The sequence below is a fragment of the Carcharhinus amblyrhynchos genome, chromosome 4, assembly GCF_965287045.1.
Source record: "Carcharhinus amblyrhynchos chromosome 4, sCarAmb.v2.hapA, whole genome shotgun sequence".
NCBI classification, from domain to species: Eukaryota; Metazoa; Chordata; class Chondrichthyes; order Carcharhiniformes; family Carcharhinidae; genus Carcharhinus; species Carcharhinus amblyrhynchos.
The window spans coordinates 116,076,903-116,102,331 of record NC_137327.1 but is presented as its reverse complement, the minus strand read 5'-3'; the positions used below and the strand labels follow the sequence as shown (position 1 = coordinate 116,102,331).

Genomic DNA, 25,429 nt, shown 5'->3' with positions numbered 1-25,429 from the left:
TGAAAAGATTGCCCCTCTGGGCTCTTGTCTCTTTTCTCTCACCTTAAACCTATGCCTTCTAATTTTACATTCCCCTACCTTTGGGAAAAGATGTAGACTGCCTTATTTATGCCCCTACTTATTTTAGGAGACTTCTATAAGATCACCGCTAAGCCTCCTTACACTCCAGGAAAAAAAGTCCCAGACAATCCAGCCTCTCCTTATAAGTCAAACCATCAAGTCCTGGTAACATCCATGTTTTGTTTATTTTTACTCTGGGTTGCTAAAAGCCCTTTCATTACTGCTTCAGTGGCTTAAATGGGGTTTTGTTCATTTTTACTCTGGGCCTCAGGTACTTTTGGGATCTTTAATGACCCTGTACTGTTAAGGATAGGTCTGGTGGGCAGGTCATGTGTTTTGGACATTTTTTTCTTCATGCGAGTTCAAGGTTTCACTTTTAATTTGGCAGCTAGCTGCAGTTTTAGTTTAGAAAGGGGTGGACATCAGACTGAAAGCAGTGTTTTCCTCCCCCCCCCTAGTATTAGAAATACTACTGGCTAGCTGGGGGCAAGGCTTCCTGCCTTCCTAGCGTGAAATTTCTGCTATCAGTGGGTTGCTAGTTATTACCAAGAGCCGTCTTCTCTCTTTCCCTGGGGTTTTGGGAAGCTGTTCTGACTTCAAGTTGGTCTGTGTATATCTAAGGGGCTGCCAGAAGTCAAAGGTTAGGAAGCCAGAGTTTCAATTCTCCATCCAAAAGACTAAGAACATAAACATAAGAACATAAGAAATAGGAGCAGGAGTAGGCCATCTAGCCCTTCGAGCCTGCCCCGCCATTCAATAAGATCATGGCTGATCTGTTGTGGCTCAGTTCCACTTTCCCGCCCTCTCCCCATAACCCTTAATCCCCTCTCTTATCAAAAACCCATCAACCCGCTTCTTAAAAATATTTAGCGAGGCAGCCTCCACCACTTCAACGGGCAGAGAATTCCAGAGATTCACCACCCTTTCAGTGAAGAAGTTCCTCCTCAACTCTGTTCTAAACCGCACCCCCTTTATCTTGAGGCTGTGCCCCCTAGTCCTAGTGTCTTTTTTGAGCGGGAAGAGTCTCTCCACCTCTATCCTATCCATCCCATTCATCATCTTATACGTCTCAATGAGATCTCCCCTCATTCTTCTAAACTCTAACGAGTACAAGCCTAGTTTATTCAGCCTCTCCTCATAGCTCAACCCCCTCAACTCCGGTATCAGCCTAGTAAACCTCCTCTGCACTCCCTCCAGGGCCAAAATATCCTTGCACAGGTGCGGCGCCCAAAACTGCACACAGTACTCCAGCTGCGGCCTCACCAATGCCCTATACAGCTGCAGCAAGACCTCCCTACTTTTATATTCAATCCCCTTCGCTATGAAGGCCAGCATCCCATTCGCCTTCCTGACCACCTGCTGCACCTGCAAGCTGGGTTTTTGCGACTCATGCACAAGGACCCCGAGGTCCCTCTGCACCGTCGCCTGCTGCAGTTTTTCGCCACGTAAGTAATAGTCCTTCCTACCATTCTTCCTACCAAAGTGGACCACCTCACACTTGCCAACATTAAATTCCATTTGCCATTTCCTGGCCCATTCGCCCAGCCTATCTAGATCCTTCTGCAGACTCTCCACACCCTCCGCACAATTTGCCTTTCCCCCAATCTTGGTGTCATCAGCAAATTTCGACACCCTGCACTCGGTTCCCTCCTCCAGATCATCTATATAAATGGTAAATAGCTGAGGCCCCAGCACCGACCCCTGGGGCACCCCACTAGTCACCAACCGCCAATCCGAATAGCACCCATTGACCCCCACTCTCTGCCTCCTATTTGACAACCAATCCTCTATCCACGCTAACACCCTACCCCCAACTCCATGTCCCCTGACCTTCTGCAATAACCTCTTGTGAGGTACCTTGTCAGCTCCAGCACCATGTGAACATTTGTATTTTCTGTGCTAAATCTATGGAAAAGGGTTTTGTATAGGTAAGTTCGTTTGGAACATTCCTTATATTCATTAAGGGTTATACAATATCATGGTTCGTTTGTAATTGGTAAAAAGTTATTGCTAATTTTCTTTCAATATGTGTTAACTGTATTCTTAAAATGTGTTTGCTAAAAGCTCCCCAGTGGTCATTTAAGTCATACCTCAAGTGAAGCATCTCATGCTTATTACAACCAAGTTCAAATTGCAAAACTTATGATCTGGGTGGACTTCATAAAACATTTGAGTTTCTAACCTGAATTATAATATGGCTAATAAATGAAAGGATTCCCTCTGCCTTCTTAACCACTTAACAACCTGTCCTGCTATCTTCAAGCATCTGTAGACATTTACGCCAAGAGCCCTCACAGCATCCTTCCATTTAATGTGCAATTCTTTGCCTTATTTGACCTCTCCAAATGCATCAAATTCTTTCATTTTCTGAACACCTTGCCACCTCACCTCTCACCTTTGAAAGCCCTTTACGAACACACTCATGCCTTATCTCAGTCATCCCAGGTTTCTCTCCTTGCACTGCTCTTGTTTATTGCCTTGAGGCACTGCCTTGTCTTTTAAAAAACATTTAGGCAGTTACTGAGGAAGATGGGTATAGAGGGATATGGGCCAAATGCAGGCTATTGGGACTAGATTAGTGGTTGAAAAAAAGGGCGGCATGGACAAGTTGGGCCAAAGGGCTTGTTTCCATGTGATAAACCTCTATGGCTATGTCAAGATGGCAAATACATGCAATCTGCGATGCTATTTTCAGAAAATTCAAAGACTAAAACATTGAACCTAAATTAGAAATCTGACTGCTCTCAATATCAAATAATACTTACAAAGAGTGATAAACATCATAATGAAGATCTGAGTTCCTTGTCCAAGGAAAACAGATAAAAGCATTCCCTTCCTGGGAGGCCGAAAGACATCGCCATGTACTAACTTCCAACCAAACTCTTCCTGGGCATCCTCCTATACAAAAATATAGTTAACATGTATCTGTATCAGAGCTGAGAGAAAAACCTCAGTGAAAAAACCATTAAATTCATCCACAAATAGAAAGATGGTTTAACAAAGCTTGCTGCAATGATGCATCCATTTTGTACCAATTGGGAAGTTCAGTGCAAATCCAGCCTGACCTAACCTGATACAAAAGCAATTCCACGAAGACAGTCTCAGTGGAATTGGGATTGAACCAATTCCAGACTGGTCCTACAACTTCAATGTTAGTGCAAAGCAAAGATACTCTGATACCAATGCCTCGAGTGCACTCAGAGCAGTCCTGAATAAATTCAAAATAAGTTTATTAGTAAGTTAATTAAGAAGAATATATCAGAAAAATTAATGTTTTGCAAGGATTTTAAAAATTGGGAAAGCAAAGTTAAGGACAGGGCATAATCCCACCAAGATACAGCAGTAATCTAAGTGTGGAAGATGCTAGATCTGGGCTCCAAAAACCTATTGGAGAAAAGTAGAGTTCCACTATTTTACTATCTGGAAAAGAAAGCAGTTGCAGCGTACTGTTGGTTTAACGTATCTAATACAGCCTTCTGCAGCTGGGGAAGCAGTCTGGAATGCTTGGAACACAGACTATTATCATCAGCAGAGTGAGAGAAGGAAGAGTTAGCAAACTCATGAGAAAGTTATTGGACTACAGAACAGATTAAACAATGCACAAGATATAGTAGGTGTTGGAAGCCTTGCTGTGTTTCATATAAAAGGAACCCACAACAACATTAATCAAGGCAATAAACTACAATAAACTAGCACATTCCACAATAGTACTTACTGCAGAATCAATTTGATTGTATCTAGCAATATCCTTGTGAAGGGTCCGAAGCATAATCATTGCCACCATTCCAGACAAGAAGAGGACAATCACCAGGGAATTCATTATACTGAGGAGAAAGAAAAGGGAAATAAGAACATTTATTTATGAGGAGTTAAAAATTACTTCATCAACTTCTTCCAAAACAGCAGGGCTGTTTTGAGGGACTAAAAAACTAATGATTTCAAATAATTTTTGAACGTGTAGGGGATGTGCGTGTGTTCGTGCTCACATCTGTGTGGAACAATGGGACAGGACCATAGTCTGAGGATATGCAGGCTATCACTTAGACTGTGATAAGGATGAACGCTTGACCCAAATGATCACGATACTTGGAATTCCCTACCTGAGGGCTGTGAATATGCAACCATTGGAAATATTCAACGTGGAGATAGACAGGTTTATGGAGCTGATGCAAGCATGATCTGAAAACTGCAGTCCCAGAGGATGACAGTGGATGCCACCTCAGGGTCTGCAGGGGAGGAAATGGGAAACCTGCTCATTGCCAATTAACAACCTCATAAGCAGCTTAAGAAGCTTGTCAGAGGGCCTGCCGAGAACCAAATGGAAACTGGATTTTTTTTTGGATTAACGTGAACAGTCTGGTGTGTGTTAGCGTACAACCATCAGGGTCACTGATGGCCAGAAGAAACTTCATTTTCATCTGAACTTTGAAAAATTTAGGAAGTTCTGTGGAACAAAGCGATCTTGGCACGTTTGTCCACAGATCTCTGACAGCAGAAGGGCATGTTGATAAGCTTCCTAAGGTGTTTATGGAGGCTATTAATTGGCATGAGCAGGTTTCCCATTTCCTCCTCTGCAGGCCCTCGGAAACTGTCCGAGGTGGCATCCAGTGTCATCCTCTGGAACTGCAGTTTTCAAATCACGGCCACAACTGTTCTTGTTCACACCGACTCCATAAACCTGTCTATCTCCACATTGAATATTTCCAATGGTTGCACATTCAGAACCCTCTGGGGTAGAGAATTCCAAGTATCATGATCCTTTGGGTCAAGAATTAATCCTAATCATAAAAAGGCACATGGGACACTTGTCTTCATCAGTTGGGGTATAGATTATAAAAGCAGAAAAGTCAGTATGGAGTTGTATAGAACTTTGGTAAGGCCACAGCTGGAGTACTGTGTGCAGCTCCTGGTCGCCACATAGGAAGGATGCGATCGTCCAGGAGGGGGTGCAGTGCAGATTCATCAGGATGCTGTCTGGGATAGAACATTTAAGTTATGAAGAGAGATTGGATAGGCTTGGATTGTTTTCATTGGAGCAGAGAAGACTGAGGAGTGATCTGATCGAGGTGTACAAGATTATGAGGGACAAGGAGCAGCCATTCCCCTTAGATGTGAAGTATCAGTCACAAGGAGATGCCAGTTCAAGATGAGGAGCAGGTGGTTGAAGGTCCAGATGCTGCCTGGGAGGATGGTAGCCTCACGTCCTTTAAAAATAACCTGGATGAGTACTTGGCATGTGATAACATTCAAGGCAACGGGCCAAGTGCTGGCAGATGGGATTAGGTGGGAGCTCAAGTGTCTCCAGCATGCTGCTGCAGGCTCGGTGGACCAAAGGACCTCTCCTCTGCTCACTGTATGATTCCATGAATATAGTTTTATGCCGGATTCTGGGATACATGGATTGGTTTTAGCACCACACTCAAAATTGACAAGGGAGGATGGCTGTACCTTATGACCTTAAGACAGTATTACTAGATGTCAAAGTTGCACAACTACTGATGTGGAGCCATCCAACTCCCTCACAATTAAAATATTCAATTCCGACTGCAAAGAGAAACAAGTATTAAAACATTCAACCTTGTGCATTAAATTAGTGCAGTTTGATGCTAATTTCCAGTCCTAGGCCCCTCCTCCCACTTATTATGAAACACTCTTCAATATTATGTCAATGAGTTATAAAATATTTTAAATCTTTTTTCCTGATCTTCTTGAATTCACCAGCTTGTATTTGTGTAACTCAGATTTCCCTGTTCCAGTCATGCCCAAGGCTAGGGGTGGCACAGTGGGAGGGTGATGTTAGAAATAATATCTTAACCACTGACTGCAATGGGGTGCAAAAGGCATAAGTGATAGGCTGGATTTTGCGGTCAGCAGCAAAGTAACGACACTCACACTGGCCTCAAGGAAAAGTGCACACAAAATCTAGCCATCTGTATTTGTATAATTCCCCTCTCCTACAAGGAAGTTTGAATCTGATGCCAAGTTTAGGGGATCTCCAGGATTCCAACAAAAATGGTATCAACAAGTTGGAGGAAGCAGTCATTGATTTATTTTCACAGGCAACAAACCAGGAATTAAAAGATTATCCTTCACTTCTAATTTAAGAAAAATAATGACGATTGATGTCTTAGCTTCGATCTTAATGTAGACAAGCTTTTTTAAAAAAAATATGGAATTTTATCTTTAACATTTAACAATTATAAAAGTTGGTATTTATCAGTATTTTTTAACTTAGTATGCTATTGAAATCTTCCTCTTGTTGAATGAGAAGAAACAATGTATTCCAAGCATCTCAGTGCATTAATTGTTTAAGTATTGCACTCTGGGGAAAACCTCAATAGCACCCTCTGGAGGAGTACACCAATACCAATAGAAACTTCTGGATTACTATGCTACCATGTGCATGCGTGGATTCACAACATTGCTGTCAGTCTGAATGGCAAACACTGACAGTTTGGCCATTATTGCCACAGCAAAAATTGGGCCATTATTTTGCAACAACTGCATTGTTCTTTTAGTGTCCCAATTTAAGATTACAGCACCGATCAATGAAGTTACAGCAGTGTGGTAAAACAATTATCCACAATCAGAATTTGATGCCAAGGGCAAAAGTGTATCATTTTGCTTTTCTAACATATAGCAAGTTGCAAAGAAATTCCAGCTGCAATGTTTAACAGAAGCTATTTTGCAACCTCACAAATGAAGTGAGCAAGATTTCCTGTGGTTACACATGCAATTTGTAAGGATTAAGGGCAGACAAAACATACCTAAACCATTGAATATTCGTGTGTGGCATGGATTCCAAAATGTAATCCCATCTAGATGCCCACTTTATTTTGTCATCCTCCTAGTGGAAAGAACAAAATGGTAATTTCATATTTATTACAAAGCTTGATTCTGCAAGACACTGCTAGTGCACACGTTCTGAGCAGGGACCATCACAATGAAATAACTCAATTTAAACCACATTCACGGACATTTATATTAAACCAATATTCACTTTAATGAACACAATTGAAAACTTACACTGGAAATGTTAACAGTTGATGGAACACAGTCAAGTTCTTTGACATTAATATCCAACTATTTATCTTACATTTTATTCTTTTTACTTGCAGGCACACGAGTACAAAGAGTCTTTCTGCAGGATACATATTATTGTTGACTGCATCAAAAACATAGCTACATGAAACTACTATTGGTTCCGAAAAGATTTGAGTTTTCAGCTACCACACAAAAACCAAAATATACCAACAAATCTTCAAATCTCAAATTTAAAAAGCCAATTTTCTATAGGTAGCAAATTTTTCTTTCTGTAGAAAGTATTTTGAAAAAGAGTGGAACGCCAAGATTTCAGTGTAAGGAAAGGATCTCTCTGAGTAGCAACGTGTGTAACAATTTGCAGCATGACTCCTTGTTGCAACAAAACGCAAAACAAGCCACAAATTCAGTCAGTCTCTCTGGTGAGTCCTCAACTCGAATATTGAGAGATTCTAGCCACCACATTTTACAACGAATACCAAGGCCTGGAAGTGGGTGCAGAGGAGATTTACTAGAACGGTACCAGGAAATGGGCTTTCAATTTTATGGAGACCAGAGCAGGTTAAGAGGGGATTTCGAACAAAGAACAGTACAGCACTGGAACAAGCCCTTTGGCCCACTGAGTTTTATTCTGTTTTATATTGAGTTTTATTTCTTAGTGAAGGCCCAAGAACCACTGGGCAAAGGCTTTCTTTAAAACATCAACTTACAGGTAAAGAATGAAATTCTACACAACTGGCAGTGATTATCATTATATATTTCAAGGATGAAATGCTGGACACTTTCAACAGACTTTACACTTCAGTGAAAGAAAAAGGATATTAATACATTCATCTTTTATTGCCGCTCCCAAGTTTACACCTTACATTTTTTAGACTTAAATGATTTGATTTTGCTAAGTCATTCATTCAGAATGCACTTGTTATCTGTGGATCCAGAATTACATGTTGCATGTAGACATCCAGTTTTCTACCTACCAGTTTTCATATAATTTTGGTAAAAGCAGAAGCTGGTCGTGGTATATTATACTGCCATCTCTCAAAAACAGACAGGAGAACTCTCTGCATTCAGATTTAAGCTCTGAAACTAAAATACAAGCTTCACAGCAATTGCTAGTGAGGTTTCTCAGATGGCCTTGCACCCAGTGCAAACTCTTGAGCAGTTTTTGGTTCGGCTGCACTTTGCATTGATTACTCTGAAGCCCGGATCAACTTGTAGTAACGGAAACTACTCTATAGCTACTTAATAAACATTCGCAAAGCCACTGAATTTTGCAACTTGAAGAATCTCAATTTAACACACCTCATTTGGAGTTTCTGGTCAGTGGGCTCCAGTTAAATCAGTGCTAGGGATGCAGGTTCAATTCAGGCTTGGGTGACAGTGTGGAGTTTGCACATTCTCCCAAATCTGCGTGGGTTTCCTCCGGATGCTCCAGTTTCCTCCTACAGTCCAAAGATGTGTGGGATAGGTAGATTGGCAATCCTAAATTGCCCCTTTGTGTCAGGGGGACTGGGAGGGTTAGGAGCTGGGTGGGATTGTTACATGGTTAGGAGCTGGGTGGGATTGTGGTCAGTGCAGAATCAATGGGCCAAATGGCCTCCTTCTGCACATAGAGTTCTACGATCCCAGACAACTAGGATAAAATGGGCATTAGGACCAAGGCTGTGCCCACACTGGACTACAGGAAAGGCAAATTCAAAGCCACTAACATTACTTACAGTAAATGTCACAGAATAAGTGTACACAATATTGATTTTCTTTTCCTTGTCTTCAGCAGGAATCTCCATTGGAGGACCGTCACAATTCAGATGGCTTAGGTCTGCATGGTTGTAACTGGATTTAAAAGTACAAATTTGAAGTGTCATTTTAAGGCTGTACAGAAAAATTGTTAATCTTTCATATATAGTCAAATAAGCTTCATTTTGGATTATCCATATATTTAGAGTCACTACCTGGCTGTGCTTTTTTTTAGACAAAAAAATGATTTTTCAACTTTTAACTGACAGGGAAGTTTGCAATTTAAGCTGAGCAAACTGCTTAAAAATGCAAAGCCACATTCTAAGGTGACAGGGAGAAAAACAAATCACCCTCAGGAGTGACAGCATACATTTGCTATAAACCAGGTACCCATCAAAACTTGTAACTGTCTATGGAAAGGACATTAAACATGCAAAGTACTGAACACTGAAACAATGAAACAGACACAACCACCCAAAATCTCTTGGAAATGCATTATGGGTGAAGTACTCAAGGGAAGGCTACCCAATAACAGTGTCAAGATAGTCTCCAGCAAAAAAAACAGGGCTGCTCTCTCGGGATAAGAGTGTTATCCAGTCCAAAAGGCCAGCTCTAAGAAAAGAACGAGTGAACCAAAACCTCAAATAATTGCAACATCTTCTATATAGAAGATATGGAGCAGGAGGCAGCCATTTGGCCTTTCATTATCATGGCTGATCATCCAACTCAATAGCCTAATCCTGCTTTTTCCACATAACCTTTGATCCCTTTCGCCCCCATCTGACCACATCCAAGAAACCAGCTACCTAAATCAGCCACAGTGATTAAACTCTACACCTTAAGAACAACAAAGGACTTTTAACCATATATTCTAATTGGATTCTCACTGTCTTTATTTCTGGCATCTGTGTTTGTGTGGGCCCAATGATTGCATGAGGATCAAATGCTTGATACCACATTATTATTTTTCATCCGGTTTAACGATTAACCAGTTTGTTCAGTGTCTAACCTATCAAGCCCCTTCAGAATATTATGTTTCAATGAGATAACCTCTCATTCTTCAAAACTTCAGAGAACATAATTTACTCAATCTCTCACCGTAGGACAATCCTCTCATCCAAGGAACCAATTTAGTGAACTATCATTGCACTGCCTTTAATGCAAGTATATCCTTCCTTAAATATGGAGACCAAAACTTGTGTCCTTGATGCGGTCTCAGCAATGTCCTGTACAACCGTAGCAAGACTTCTTTGTTTCTGTACTCCAAACCCCTTGCAATAAAGGCTATTCACCTTGCTCATTGATTGCTGTATCTGCACATTAACTTTATGCTCCTTGTACAAGACCATCCAAGTCGTTCCAAACAGCAAGATTTACAAGCATTATGCCTGCTAAAAGTATTCTGCTCTTCTTACTACCCAGATGAACAATCTCACACTTGCCCACATTAATGCATATGTTCCCTTGTTTCCCGTTCACTTAGCCTGTCTAACTCCCTCTGCAGCCTCTTTGCGCTTTCCTCACTGCTTATGGTGCCACCTGCTTTTGTATCAGCAAATTTAGATAAATTACTCTTTCATCCAAGATATTAATACAAATTGTTAATAACTGAGGATCCAGCACTGATCCTTGCAGCATCTCACCAATCAGCCTGCTAACTTGAAAATTCCCTACTCTCTTCTATCTGCATGGTTAAAAAGGGCAAGATAAGCCCAGTTAGTTTAACCTCAGTGGTGTGAAAGCTTCCAGAAACAGTAACTCTGGAAATAAATGATAGTTGCTTAAGCAAATGCAGGTTAATTGAGGAAGGCCAGCATGGATTTGTTAAGGGCAATTCATGTTTCATTATTTTACTGGACTTTTTTTGAAGAGTTAACCATGTTGGCTTCATCTGATCATATCATGATTTTCTATATGCACTGTTCAGGCTTTCATAATAGATCCGAATGCTTTCCTGTTGATTTATGCCAGACTGATCCTGGTTTCTCCCCTTCCCTTTCTTCCTGAATAACTGTTATATTTGCTAACTTCCAATCTGCTGGGGCTTTTTATTGAAACAATACTGATAAACACCAGAGAAATTTAAAGCCTTAGGCTTTCAGTTCTAATTACAAGGAAGTGTTGATTGAATTTAACTTATTTTGTTTGGCTTGCTGCTTGGAGCATGCCAGTAGCTGCCTACTCTCCAAACTACCAGTGACTCCCAGGATTATTTCCAAATTATGAACTCTGATTCTCACGCGTGGTAGAACATAGACCGTATATTCTAGATCGTTTCCGTAATGTTTTTCCATGCCTTTTTACAAACCTTTTACTCTCTGGAGTGGCAGATGTGAGCCAGATACATGCCTTTTTCATTTATATGTACATAATTTGTTCATTTTATTAAATCTAAAGAAATCGGTAGCGTGCCTTCTCCAGAAATAATCAGAATTTAAAAGTGAGTTTTAAAAACCGAGTTAAAGTCATTACACAGCAATGGTACAGACTCAAAACTAAAAGAAGATCACAGCATCCAATTAGTGGCAAAGCAAATTGTTGTCATCACACTCAGAATTCAAGAGAGAAATATACAACAGTAACCTTATTTCCCAACCACTGCAAGTAGGAAATATAAGAATTTTCTTCAATGTTCAATCTTGACCAACGTATCAGGGAGGAGAAATTGCTGATCGTAAGCAAGATAAAGGCACTGTTTCATAATGGCACACGTTATACCATTTTTATTACACAGGTTATGAAAAGCTGCTATGTTTCTCCAAGGCTCTAACAGCTGTAAATTCTAAAAGCAATTACAGATTAATGAATTATTGGGACAAGTTTTCAGATTGGGATGCATTAGATAAATTTGCAGCTCCAGATTGGCAACAACCACCGCAAAAATCGCTGTCTGCTTTCTGAAGTACCAGACGAAACTCTTATACATAGAAGGCAGTTAATAGCATAATCCAACTTTGACCAGCAGGCAACTTTTAATGATAACAATCTATTAATGAACAGAAAACATTCAACCCTGGAATTATCACAAAATAGCAAACACCGGCTCAATCATTCAGTTTAGAGGAAAAATTCCTTCCTCTGTTTCCTCATACACGAATGATCCTACCTTTTGGGGACTAATTTTGCAGCAACCAGTCTCGAACCTTCCCATTCCTTGTTCTTTCCACTGTGATACGTAATCGTGATATCCACATGGTTGAAGACATAGTAAGTGTTCTTCTTGTTGAATTCAGACTGCAACATAAAAAAAAAGGCAAAGAAGTTAACAAAATTTGAGACACTGGTGGCAAAATGCATCTAATTAGGATGCGCAACCCAGAAGTTTGACACTGCCTTTATCAGACATGTGCTTCATTGCTTTGTGTATGCTCAGTCTAAACACAATATCTCAAAGCCACAGTGTCACTGTTACATTGCAAACTGTCTCAGGCATATCTGTTTCAAACACAGTCAGACAATCACAAGTGATTCTAAGAGACACATTTTGGAGCTACTAAATAAAAGAGAAGAGCTGTCAACTGGTCAGACTCCGTTTATTTCAGGCAAAAGTTTGTTCCATTTAGTGGGGCAGGGACACGCAAACTCGTGGCCTCAACCACCTAAAAGGTGAGAGATTGCAGAGTTCTGAGATGCAAAGGAATCTGGGTGCTCTGGTGCACAGATTGCAAAAGTTAGTGTGCAGGTACAGTAGGTAATTAGGGAAGTTAACTGAATATCATTTATTGTGAAGGACCCGAAATACAAAAAGTATGTTTCAGTTATACAGGGCATTGCTGAGACCATATTTGAAGTACTATGTACAGTAATTAACCTCTTTATTCAAGAAAGGGTGTAAAGGCATAGGAAGTAGTCTAGAGAAGATGTGCCAAAATAATACCTGGAATGGTCAATTAGTCTTACAACGTTAGGCTTGTATATGCTAGAGTTCAGAAGAGCAAGAGGCAACTTGACTAAAACATACAGGGCTCTGAAAGGTCTTGACAGCACATGGAGAGAATGCTTTCCTCTTGTGCGAGCATCTACAACTAGGGGGGGGGGTCACAGTTTAAAAGTAAAGGATTGTCCATTTAAGACAGACGACAGGGTCAGTCCTTGGTAGTTTTCCTGGAAGCAGGGTCTTTGAACATTTTTTCTAAACCAGATTCTTGATAAACAAGGGGCTGGAAGGTTATCAGGGTTAGGCTCAAGGGGGCAAGTGGGCTTAATCCTGTTCCTGATTAATACGTTCATAAATCAATCTATCAAATAAACAATGACTTCAAATGTCTAGCCGTAGTCAAGGATACCGAGGATCCTTGGGAAAGAGGAGCCTAAATAGAATAAAGGGCATAAAAGGATATAGGGGAACTGTTACACAAATCACCAAAAACAACAATGCAAGTTAACAAATCTCTAAAGAAAATCAAAGTGCTGGGGTTCATTTCAAGAGGAATAGTATTTAAAAAAAAGCTAAGCTGCATTAAATTTGATAGAGCCTTGGTTAGGCCACATTTCAGAAGCATTTGGGCAAACACATATAGTTATGTAGGCTATGGACCAAATGCTGGTAATTGGGATTAATATAGATTAATATTTGATAGTCAGCATAAAATTCGTGGGCTGTAGGGCCTGTTTCTAATGCTGTATCACTACGAGCATAGTTCTAATCTCCATATTACAACAAAGGATGTGGAACCACAAGTGTGATTTCAAAAGAGTTACAAAAAACAGACAGGGTGCAGCTATCAAGGAAGAACAACTTGGGTTCTTTTGTCCAGAAAAGGCGAAGAAGTGATCTTTAAAATTAGGAAGGAGTTTTATAAGGAAGATATTTCCACTTGTTAGGAGAGTCAAAAACTAGGAGTCATAATTATAGGATCATCACTAATGAATCCAAACAGGAATACAGGAAAAGTATTAATGTAGGACTTACTATCATGAGTAGTTGAAGTGAATGTTATGGATGCATTTACAGGAAAGCTAGATAAGGAAAAGCTGATAGAAATAGAAGGATATCTTAGAAAGTTGAGATGATTAGGGGTGGGGATGTCTTATGTGGAGTACAAAGACTAATGGCTTTTTTGTGCTGTAAATTCTATGTAATTCTGCATAAGGGACTACATTTTAATCCAATTAACAGTGAATGACAATTTAAAAACATGGCAGATGCAACATTCTAATGCAAAGAGTTACTTAAGAAAGGCAACTTACATTGATGACACAGGCATCTTTTGGACGGCCATCCTGAGTAACAAAGCATCCTATTGGAAACCCGGGATTACAAAACTTCTGGCCATCTTCCACATCATAGCACCACGTCACAGGCATATTATCAATGATCCTACAAAATGGGCCACACCAAATATAATGCAACTTTTCAAATTACACAAGATTGTAAAAACTTTAATTCAAATACAGTATTTTTAAAGTTAAATCTGCAAAAATGAAGATCTTCATGTTAACATGTTACCACCAAATAATGCATTCTAATCAGTGTCACCAGCAGCCAAGTCTGGAAGTGGTTTATAACACAACAGTACTATATACTTTGGTCATAAATTATTAGAGCATTGCCCTACTGGAATGACAATGAGAACACCTAACTAATAAAGAACCTCTGCAAATTCGCCTCCGATATAATCTCTGGTTTAAAAAGACTGAGGGAACCATTTACCCTGAACCATTTACAAAATCCATGGAGAGATGAAAAACCCAAAAGTCCATCTAGTGTACATATGCACTACCATTCTGCTAATCAACAAGCTACCAATAGCACAGCTAAGTGTCATAACAATGAGGTGACTTGAATGCTCAAATAATGAAGAATATTTTCCCCACTTGAAGTTTTCTCAGAACTTGGTGTTAACAAATTATCCCTAAATTAGTCATCCCTCAATCCGGTTATGGTTCCTTTACTGTTGAGTCCAATAGGCATAGACAAAGGTCATAGGCAGAAGAGGGCACTCAATGTTAAAATGGCAGTGCGGGCTTGTTGGGCCGAAGGGCCTGTTTCCTGTGCTGTGTTGTTCTTTGTTCTCAACTCTTGCCCAAAATTTTGATGAAGGTAGACTATGGCAGGCACACAACAAAAGCTTATGGCATGCAGAGACCAGGGACAAATGGCTGACTGAATCATAAATTAACTAAAAAAGGCCATGACAGATTTCAAGACAAGGATGAGAATTTTAAAAATCGAGACGTTGTGTGATTGTGAGCCAATACAGAACAAGTACATGCAATACAGGACTTTGGGCAAGTTCAGAAACTGGCAAGAGGCTTGGATATCCTCAAGTTTAGTGGATAGAACATGGGAGACCAGACAAGATGGCGATGGAATAGTCAAGTCTAGAAGAGAGTCTTAAATGATGGTTTATGCACAAATGAGCTGATAAGCTGTACAAGTTAAATCCCCAAAGTGCAGAATAAGCCATTCGGCCTATCGAGTCTGAACCGACTCTCTGACGTTGCATCTTACCCAGACCCTCTCCCCGCCCTAACTCCATAAGCCCACATATTTACCTGGAATTGAAGCCTGGTCCCTGACACTGCGGTAGCAGTACTAATCACTGTGCTGCCCAGTTGTTGATATGCAGAAATATAAAGATGAAGCAAGTGGAACAAAAGATGACTAATGCTTACTTGTTGAGCCAAATGACCTGTTCTGTGCTGTATATGCTATCTAAAATTCTGAATTTAGTAAAATCTGGAAGCATTATAATTGTTCCATATTTTCCGGTGAAGTTCTTCGTGACATAAAAATCGAGTAAATAACTAAGCACCTACTATCGAGAAGTATTATCGCCATTCAATATACTTACCAGTGGTGTTGGTAATTCAGAAGAATTCCTTTCTTTATGAAAGACAGCTTGTCTGCACTCGGCTTCTCTTTTGGACTGTAGGATTTCATGCAAATCGATTGGCATTTTTCAGGTTTGTTGAATGTAAACTGTTGACGGGAGAAAACATCATTTTAGCTCATTAACCCAATTGTTAAATCACTCAGTTTTATCACAATAAAGTCGGTCCGAATGTAATCGGCTGTATACAAAATTTGTTTCTCACTTGAGAAGTTGGAAGTGTTGGGTGCCTTTCTTAAAATCGTAATATCGCTTGTACTTCTAGCTGAACATTTATCAATTGATGCTTTTCACCTATTAGTCCAAAGAACTCCCATGAAAAAATATTTTCAAGTCACTCTCCCAACTCGCTGCTCACAGTGAAGAGGACAAGCTGACTTGTAAAGACTGACATTTCAAAGCAAAGACATCATTATTTGGACGTGTCGGTTGAGGATCCAGTGACAATGTTCAAAGTAGTCAAAAGATTACACTGATGGGAAAAGGATGCCAGGAGGGTAGAGAAGAATATGGACAGATAACAAAGACCGGTTGACTAGGCATGAACTGCACCCAATTAAATGGACTGTTAGAGATGTACAGAGCCATGATTAACAAACTTCACAAGCCAGGACACAACATGAAGAGAGAGAGAGAGATATTATAGCCTTGTAACATTTGACACAATTCTATCTGGTCATTTATCCCATTGCGATGTACGGTGCTTACTGTTTATATAGTGGTTCCTACATTTCTGACAATTTCAAAAGTGATCAATTGGGCATGGAGCATTGTATAATGTACTATAAAGGTTGTCTGTGAACAATTTCACAGGACGTCTGCTCGCCTATACAAGTCTCAAGACGATTGGGACTAATTTTGTAATACACATTTTGTATGTAATACATTGGCATAGTGGTAATGTTGTTGGACTAGCAATCTAAAAAGCCTGGAACAATGACACAGAGACAAGTTCAATTTCTATCGTAGGGAATGTAAATTCAGTTAATTAAGTCACCTTGGAATTCAAAACCAGCTTTAGAAATGGGAACCATGAAATTACCAGATTGACATAAAAGCCCAGGAGGTAACACAGGTTTCCTTCCCCAGTCATGACTCCAGACCTACAGCAATGTGGTTGAATCCTAACTGGCTTGCCAAGCCAGGGCTGTATTTAAGGTAGTGGCTCAAGGGCAGCCAAGAGTAAGTAATAAACACCGACCTTGCCAGCAATGCCCTTATCTTGTGCATTAATAAAAATTGAAAATTTGTTAACTTTCCTATACCACACTGACGGCGGAACACTCAGCTCTGACAAAGACTCATCCTGACTCAATGTCTGCTTTGTTCTTTCTCCACAGATGCTGTCAGACTGGCTGAGATTTCCTAGCATTTTCTGTTTTTATTTCAGATTCCAGCATCCACAGCAGTTTGCTTTTATTTTAGCACTCAGTAAACATTGCCTCTTCAACAGTTTAGCTATCCCAAATCATGCAGTGGTATGTCGGCATAGACTTTGCATTTAAGTCTTTCCAGTGCATCTTCAACAAGTTTCTGACTGAGAAGCACATTTGCTCCTCACATAGCCACAATATTATGATTGTACTTCACATGTTACAACGAGGTGAGAAGGGCTGCTCTCAATTCAATCTCTTTGGCTCATCAGAACAAAATTGCCTCTTCCAAATCCAAATGTATTTAACTATTTAAACTGTGAGCGCTTAGGAGCCAAAATACGGTTTGAGTCAAAGAAAGAGCAAATTTATTAACCTCTAAACCAGAGGCAAAATGGTAAAGACAAAAAAATCACACACTCAAGTATCAGATAAGGGATGTTGGAGCCCACAAAAATTTGTCCTCAAGTGATGATTTTTAAACATTGTGGCCAATTTGGATCAGCTGGTTTCTTCAAGGTGGCCAGATGCAGGTGATTTACAATAATTACAAGATCTTGGTTTGCGTATAGATCGCCAATAACGTAGGCTTCTTAACCAGATTATGTATTTGTTGAAAACGAAAGAGAGGTGATGGCGGGGGGAGCAGGAGAGCCCAGATTTTATCCTGTTTTCTTAGCAGAAAACTTTTGTGGAAGTTCTTTGTGGCTGCAAGCTTGCCTGTTCTACTTCACCTATTGTGTACTTCCAAGAAATTTTGGGTGCCTCTGTGGCAGCCATTGTTTCAACATCCATCACTCAGCATTTTAATGTTTCTTCTCAAGACAGTGAATCTTGATGGGTCTTGGAATTATAAGAAATGTTGTTTTCTTCACACTCAAGGATAACTTGTTTCTTTTTCACCTTCACCTTGGAAGTTGGCATTGCATTTTATGTAGTTCTGCTCATTTCAAATTGCAAAATTTCCAGTCATTTGAAAGTTGAATGTCATATTTTCAAAACTAAAGGGGAAATGTCATGTGACATACAGTACAGCAATCCTATGCATTACAGGTGAGAAAAGTGATTTGTTGTGCTCAGCACAAATGATTTATCACAACTTTCCCACTCACTTTCATCTAGTCAAACCACTGACTAACTAAAAAAATTTTTAAAAAAAACTCAGAATTAACTCTCGACATAATAGATTTTAAGTTTAATTAAACAAAATAAAACATTGCTTATATTATCACTTATGTTAAAAAAAATATTTCGCAGGTAATCTAGTCTGGAGAAATGTAACCAACAGCATCAAAGTGACCTGGCAAATGTTTAAAAAAAATGTTAATCATCAATGCAAGAGAAACCCAGAAAGCAGGAAAGAAACCGATAAATTTAAAATGAAGCAATCACAGCCTGGATCCTGGGATCTAAAATGAGAAGTGTTTAAAAACAATGGACTAATAAAATTAAGAAAAATCAGTTAGATGGTGCATTTATATGATCTCTCTCCCTTCAGCAAATATGGTAATTCTGCCCCATAAAAGACCACCAGGCTTCTTTTGCAGAGATGTTTAAAGTCTGTTTTCATAGTAATACAAATGGCCTGCCTGTTCACCCCACTTGATTTTTTTTGGAATTCTCAATTACTACAGGCTTTCAATATGGTAAAACATTCAGAAACAAGCTAAATGAGCCAAAAGAATGATTTCGATAATGTCATCATTAGTTAACAGTATTTATATGCATCTTGCTGGTGGTTGAATATTGTTTGCAGCACTTTTAACATAGGAAATATCTCAAGGCTCTACACAGATGTTATCAAACAAAACCTGATGCCAAGCTATTTAAGGAAGTATTAAGACTGGTGACCAAAAGCTTGGTCGAATATTTAGCTTTTAAGTGTACATCATTGGAGTTTCTGGTCCAACTGAGCACTGCATTTAAGGCAAAGCTGCATAAACACCAGGTCGAAATGTATATAGAAAGATATGCTGATGGTGAGAGAAGGAGTAAGGTGGGAGGGGACTCCCTTGCCACATAAATACCTACATAGGCCAGTTGGGCCAAATGGCCTCTTTCTGTGCTATATGCTTTATTCAATACAAACTCCCTCTTTCACTGAGACCAGACTTTGATTGGATACCAATTTATTTTAATCTTTAATTGATATAAAAAGAGAAATGGTTTAGTCATTGCCAATCACACTTAAGAAATCTCGAAGTGCAGTACCTTGTACGGTGATGACTCGATCCTTTCTCCAAACAAAACCTGCCCCAAATTTTCAGAAGGTCGTTTCTCGGTTTCATTCTGACAAAAGTCAAACCTTTGAAAGGAAACTCGAAACTTTAATCGCACTATCACTCCAGCGTTAATTACAAGCAAAAACTTTATAATACAGGTGTGTCTGATAGCACTCAACAACATAATGAGACATTATGTTTTAGCTGTAATTTTGGGAAAAAAGTTTTTTTTAAAACTTTCTAACTTGAAAATTTGAAAAATGCAATGCAAAAATCAAACAACCATGCCTTCGTGAGTAATGTATAACCCCAAACCCACTGATCTATATGGAACTGCAGTAAGAAGTCTCAGAACACCATATTAAAGTCCAACAAGTTTATTTGATAGTAAATCCACAGGCTTTCAGGGTTTGCCCCTTCGTCAGGTGAGTGGAGAGTTCTGGTCACAAACAGATCTGACGAAGGGGCAAACCCCAAAAGCTTGTGGGTTTACTATCAAATAAACTTGTTGGACTTTAACCTGGTGTTTTGAGACTTAATACTTTGTTTACCCCAGTCCAATGCTGGCATCTCCACATCATGACTGTATGGAACTGGTCAGGGAGACTGGCTAGAGTAAATGCATGGGGTTATGTGGAGAGGGCCTGGATGAGATTGTGGTCAGTGCAGACCTGATGAACTGAATGGCCTCCATCTGCATTGTAGGATTCTATTTACCCTGCTAATCCCCCTAATCTATGTATCTTGGGACACGAAGGGACAATTTAGCATCACCAATCCACCTACCAAAACATCTTTTGGAATGTGGGAGAAAACCAGAGCACCAAGAGGAAACTCATGCAGACACAGGGAGAATGCGCAAACTCCACACAAACTCCACCTAAGCCAGGAATCAAATCCAGATCCATGGCACTGAGGCAGCAGTACTAATCACCGTGCTGTCGTGCTGCCCAAAGGGCTGGGTCGGGATCTGAACCCGGGACCTATCACAAACTTACTAATTGCAACACCCAAAGCAAAACTCATATCCCTAGACCAACAGCCACAAATACTTGGGATTACAGGGAACAGGTCTGGAAGTGATTGCCCCAAGGGGATTATGTGGCTTGACAAGGATAGAGCCTGTTGTCAGTGCAGACTTGATGGGCCTAATGGCCTCCTTCTGCACTGTAGGGATTCCTCAATTCATTCTTGTTGGCATGCATGACATAAGGTGCAGCCGTCAGTTTTGAAACAAACTTAAGATCAAAGGGTCTCAGGTGCGTGAATGTGAAATGAAGACCAGATGAATCCCAGTGTGATACCACATATAAACAGCTGAAGGATCGAACCTTTCCTGACACACAACAAAACCACTCACATTATCAAAACTTTCGAGAGCACTGAACAAGGGCCATTCACTCCAGCAAACCTATTCAGTGTACAATCGACCCAATCGTGGATTCTATCCAAAGTCCCAGAGAAGAATAACCCATATATGTTTCCAGGCATGAAGGCAAAAGCCAAAGGATATTTATCAGGTTTCTACTGACTGACCCAAGCCTTTCCTGAAAATCCAACCCTTCCTCCAAATCTTCCTCATCGCCTCTCAAAGCCCAAGAATCTCATTACCATAAGACATAGGAGCAGAATTGGGCCACTCAGCCTATCAAGTCTGTTCTGCCATTCAATCATGGCTGATATTTTTCTCATCCCCATTCTCCTGCTTTTTCCCCATAACCCCTGATCCCCTTATTAATCAAGAACATGTCTTAAAGACACTCAATGATCTGGCCTCCACAGCCTTCTGCACAGAGTTCCACACATTCACTGCTCTGGCTGAAGACATTCCTCATCTGTTTTAAAGGATTGTCGCTTTAGCCTGAGGTCGTACCCTCTGGATTTAGCTTTTCCTACTAGTGGAAACATCCTCTCCACACCCACGGCCTCACTGAATCCTAAGTTTCAATAAGATCCCCCCTCATCCTCCTAAATTCCAATGAGTACAGACCCAAAATCCTCAGCTGTTCCTCTTACGACAAACACTTGATGCCAGGGTCATTCTTGTGAACCTCCTCTGGACCTTTTCCAAGACCAGCACATCCTTCCTTAGCTATGGGGCCCAAAACTGCTCACATTGAATTCCACACTACCTAGCTTGTCATTCTGCTCTTCAATGGATTCAGAAACACAATCAACGATCCTTTGAGGTTCTGTTTTGTATACCTATTCAATGGGAAAACTATGTCTACCAGTCATGAAAACTCACCAGAGACATGTTATCTATGGACACCTTAGACCTCACTAACTTCAGTACGTTACCTAAATGTATGGTAGAGAGATTACATTACTGAACAAGTAATCCAGAGACCTACAACAATAATCCAAGGACCCCAAATTCAAATTCCACCATGATAGTTTGAGAATAAAAGCTGATTCTAGTAAAGCAAACATTAAAGCCATTGAACTCTGGTCAAAAACTCAGATTTCCGAATCTCCTTAATTATTTTGGCTGATATGCGACTTCAGCCCCAAATAGCATAGTTCATGCATGTAAAAGCGAAATACTGTGGATGCCAGAGATCTGAAATAAAACAAAGTGCTAGAATAACTCAGTAGGTCTGGCAATATTTGTGGGAACAGAAACATACTCAAGTCCAATGTGGCTCTTCTGCAGAATACTTACGGTTCATTCTTAATAGCCCACAAGAAAATTAGGAATGGGCAGTAAACCCAGACATGGCTGTTTATAGATCACATTGAGTGTTTTTTCTTTGATTGGGTGCTCTTTAGGCCAGAGAGTTGTGGATGCACCATTAAATGGATTTAGGATTGAGGTACATATTCAAGAAATCAAGGAATATGGGAAAAGAAAATGAAGTTGAAGTCCAAGATAAAATGTGATCATATGGAATGGCAGAGAAAACGCATCAGGCCATATGATCTACTCCTACTTCTCATATTCCACACCTTTATTTTCAACTAGATTTCAATTTCAAGGGTTTAATCATTCCTTAAGTTCCAAAAGGTTTATCTTTATAATTTTAAAATAAGGCATTACAAAAATAAACAAACTGTACTGACAGATTAGTCTCACTGGCTCAATTTATAATTAGCTGAATTCCATTTCTTTGTAATACCTGATCAATTATTTTTCAATAAATGTTACTTCTTTATGGACTTTGCACTCGAGAATATTGAAACATTGTGTGGCTGTATCAGTAATTTGATACCTGAACGTGTTTGGGCAATGTTCAGTCTGACAGAATAATGTACCCTGCAGACTTAGCACTACAGCTGGGGACCAGACGTCTGTGTCCCATCAGATAATCTTGCAAGCTACTGCATAGGGTGATGCAAGGTATACAGGCTGCAAGAACCTTTCTAGAATTAAACTGTACAACTTTAGCTATTTGAAGCACAGCATCAGTCCAGCACACATCTGTGGCTCTAAAGTCTTAGTCCCATCAATCTGTATCTGAGCCCCCAGGGACAACGTCAGACAGGCATGCCCCAGTGAACAGGCAGTATATGATCTAATACAGTAAACAAGGCAAGTGCACATCTTTCAGTGGCTTACTTCAGAATCTGAAACACAGACGGGTTATTAGATGTCACCACAAAACTATGACTTTTAATATGCAAATCATACAATGGTTAGAGCACTAACCAATCAGCACATCACATTGTACCATCTCTCAGGAGCTCCCCTACCCCATTCCAATACCTTTTCCATAGTGCCATGCAAATATTCTCTCTTCAGATAATTAATTCTCTTCTGAAGGCCTTGATTAAATCTGTCTCACAGAACCATCCGAGACAGCAGCAGAGTGAAATCATCTAAGACTTGTCATCTTCGGACTCAATTATTCCAACATATTCCTGATTTGTCTCTCATATTCTATGTTCCATACGTTTAAGGTAATCTAAAACTGTTGCTCCAACCTTAACTTGAACAGGACTGGACTGGACCACCAGATGGACCGAGGCACCAAACACAACAATGGCACAGCCGACGATGTCAACCTGCAAAATACTCATTCCTAACACGTGGGGCTTGCAACAAAACTGGGAGAGCTATCTGACAGACTAGTCGAACAATAGCTTCATATAGTCATTCTCACAGAATCATACCTTACGGACAGTGCCCCAGACAGCATGTCCTTTGGCATCAGTATGTCAAACCCACCTGAAGTGGCAGCACAATGGCACACCATCAGGAAGAGGTTGCCCCTGGATTCCTCAACGTTAACTCTAGGCCCTCAAATTTCATGACATTGGGTCAAACACGCAATGATTATCATTCTTCCCTACCCCCTCCTCCTGCCAAAAAATCAGTACTCCTCAGGTGGAAAACACTTGGAGGAAGCACTCAGGGTGGCAAGGGCACAGAATGTATTCTGGGTCAGGAACATGGAGATGTCCATCACTAAGAGTGGCTCAGTTGCACCACTACTGATAGCTGGCCAACTTCTGAGGGACAAAGTTGCTAGACAGGGTCTGCGAAAGATGCTGAGGTAACCAAGAGGGAGAAACCTATTTGACCTCATCCTCACCAATCCAACTGACAGTACCGGTAGGCATGACCACTGTACAAGTCCTGCCTTCACATTGTGATGTGGCACTATTATACGAAATGGGACAAATTCAGGACGGATCTAGCAATTCAAATCTGGGCTTCCATGAGGCCTTGAGAGTCATCAGCAACAACAAAATTGGATTCAACCATAATCTGTAACCCCAACTCTACCATTATTCTAGTTCAACGAAAAATGCAAAAGGGCATGCCAGGAGCAGCACCATGCATACCTAGATATATAAATGTCAATCCGGTGAAGCTAAACAGTATGAAATGCATGCCAAAGAGCAAAAACAGCATGCAGACAGACAGACTGTTTAGCAATCACCACAACCAAAGGGTAAAACCTAAGCTCTGCAAGTCCTGTCAGATCCAATCATGAATGGCGTTGGACAATTAAGAATATAAGAAATAGGAGCAGGAGTAGGCCATCTAGCCCTTCGAGCCTGCCCCGCCATTCAATAAGATCATGGCTGATCTGAAGTGGATCAGTTCCACTTTTCCGCTTTCTCCCCATCACCCTTCATTCCCTTGTCTATCAGAAATCTATCTACCCGTGACTTAAATATATTCAACGAGGTAGCCTCCACCACTTCAATGGGTAGTGAATTTCAGATATTCATCAACCTTTGAGTGAAGAAGTTCCTCCTCAAGACCGTCCTAAAGTGCCCCCCCCTCTTATTTTGAGACTGTGTCCTCTAGTTCTGTTTTCCTTTTTAAGTGGAAAGAGTCTCTCTACCTCTACCCTACCTAGCCCCTTCATTATCTTATATGTCTCAATAAGATCCCCCCTCAGCCTTCTAAACTCTAATGAGTACAGGCCCAGTCTATTCAATCTCTCCTCATAAGCTAACCCCCTCATTTCCGGTATCAGCCTGGTGAACCTTCTCTGCACTCCCTCCAAGGCCAATATATCCTTCCGCAAATAAGGGGACCAAAACTGCACACAGTGCTCCAGTTGCAGCAAGACCTCCCTGCTTTTATATTCTATCCCCCTCGCTATAAAGGCCAACATTCCATTCGCCTTCTTGATCACCTGCTGTACCTGCAGACTGAGTTTTTGCGATTCGTGCACAAGGACCCCCAGGTCCCTCTGCACTGTAGCATGCTGCAACTTTTCACCCTTTAAATAATCCCCCCTATTATTTCTACCAAAGTGGATAACCTCACATTTGCTAACATTATACTCCATCCGCCAGGTCCTCGCCCACTCACTCAGCCTATCCAGATCTCTCTGCAGACTTTCCACTCCCTCCTCACAATTTGCTTTTCCACTCATCTTCGTGTCATCAGCAACTCTGGTCATCCTACACTCGGTCCCCTCCTCCAGATTGTCTATGTAAATGGTAAACAGTTGAGGCCCCAGCACCGATCCCTGCGGCACTCCACTAGTCACCAACTGCCAACCAGAAAAGCACCCGTTGATTCCAACTCTCTGCTTCCTGTTAGATAACCAATCCTCAATCCACACTAACACTTTACCCCCAACTCCGTGCACCCTAACCTGCAACAACCTTTTGTGAGGCACCTTATCGAGCGCCTTCTGGAAATCTAAAAACACCACATCCATCTGTTCCCCTCTGTCTACCGCAATAGTCACAT

At 40.6% G+C, this 25,429-nt stretch overlaps 1 protein-coding gene across 1 annotated transcript in view; it reads right to left on the bottom strand.

The window, feature by feature from the left end:
- LOC145342314 (transmembrane 9 superfamily member 2-like) overlaps positions 1–25,429 on the bottom strand; it is a 77,273-nt gene that overhangs the window by 34,112 nt on the left and 17,732 nt on the right. The window contains exons 3-10 of the mRNA XM_080187790.1: positions 19,259–19,352; positions 15,636–15,763; positions 14,029–14,158; positions 11,945–12,072; positions 8,820–8,934; positions 6,828–6,907; positions 3,776–3,884; positions 2,826–2,958 (exon numbers count right to left, since the gene is read on the bottom strand). Of these exons, the coding sequence (XP_080043916.1) occupies positions 2,826–2,958; positions 3,776–3,884; positions 6,828–6,907; positions 8,820–8,934; positions 11,945–12,072; positions 14,029–14,158; positions 15,636–15,763; positions 19,259–19,352 (917 nt within the window). The remainder of the gene's footprint in view (positions 1–2,825; positions 2,959–3,775; positions 3,885–6,827; positions 6,908–8,819; positions 8,935–11,944; positions 12,073–14,028; positions 14,159–15,635; positions 15,764–19,258; positions 19,353–25,429) is intronic.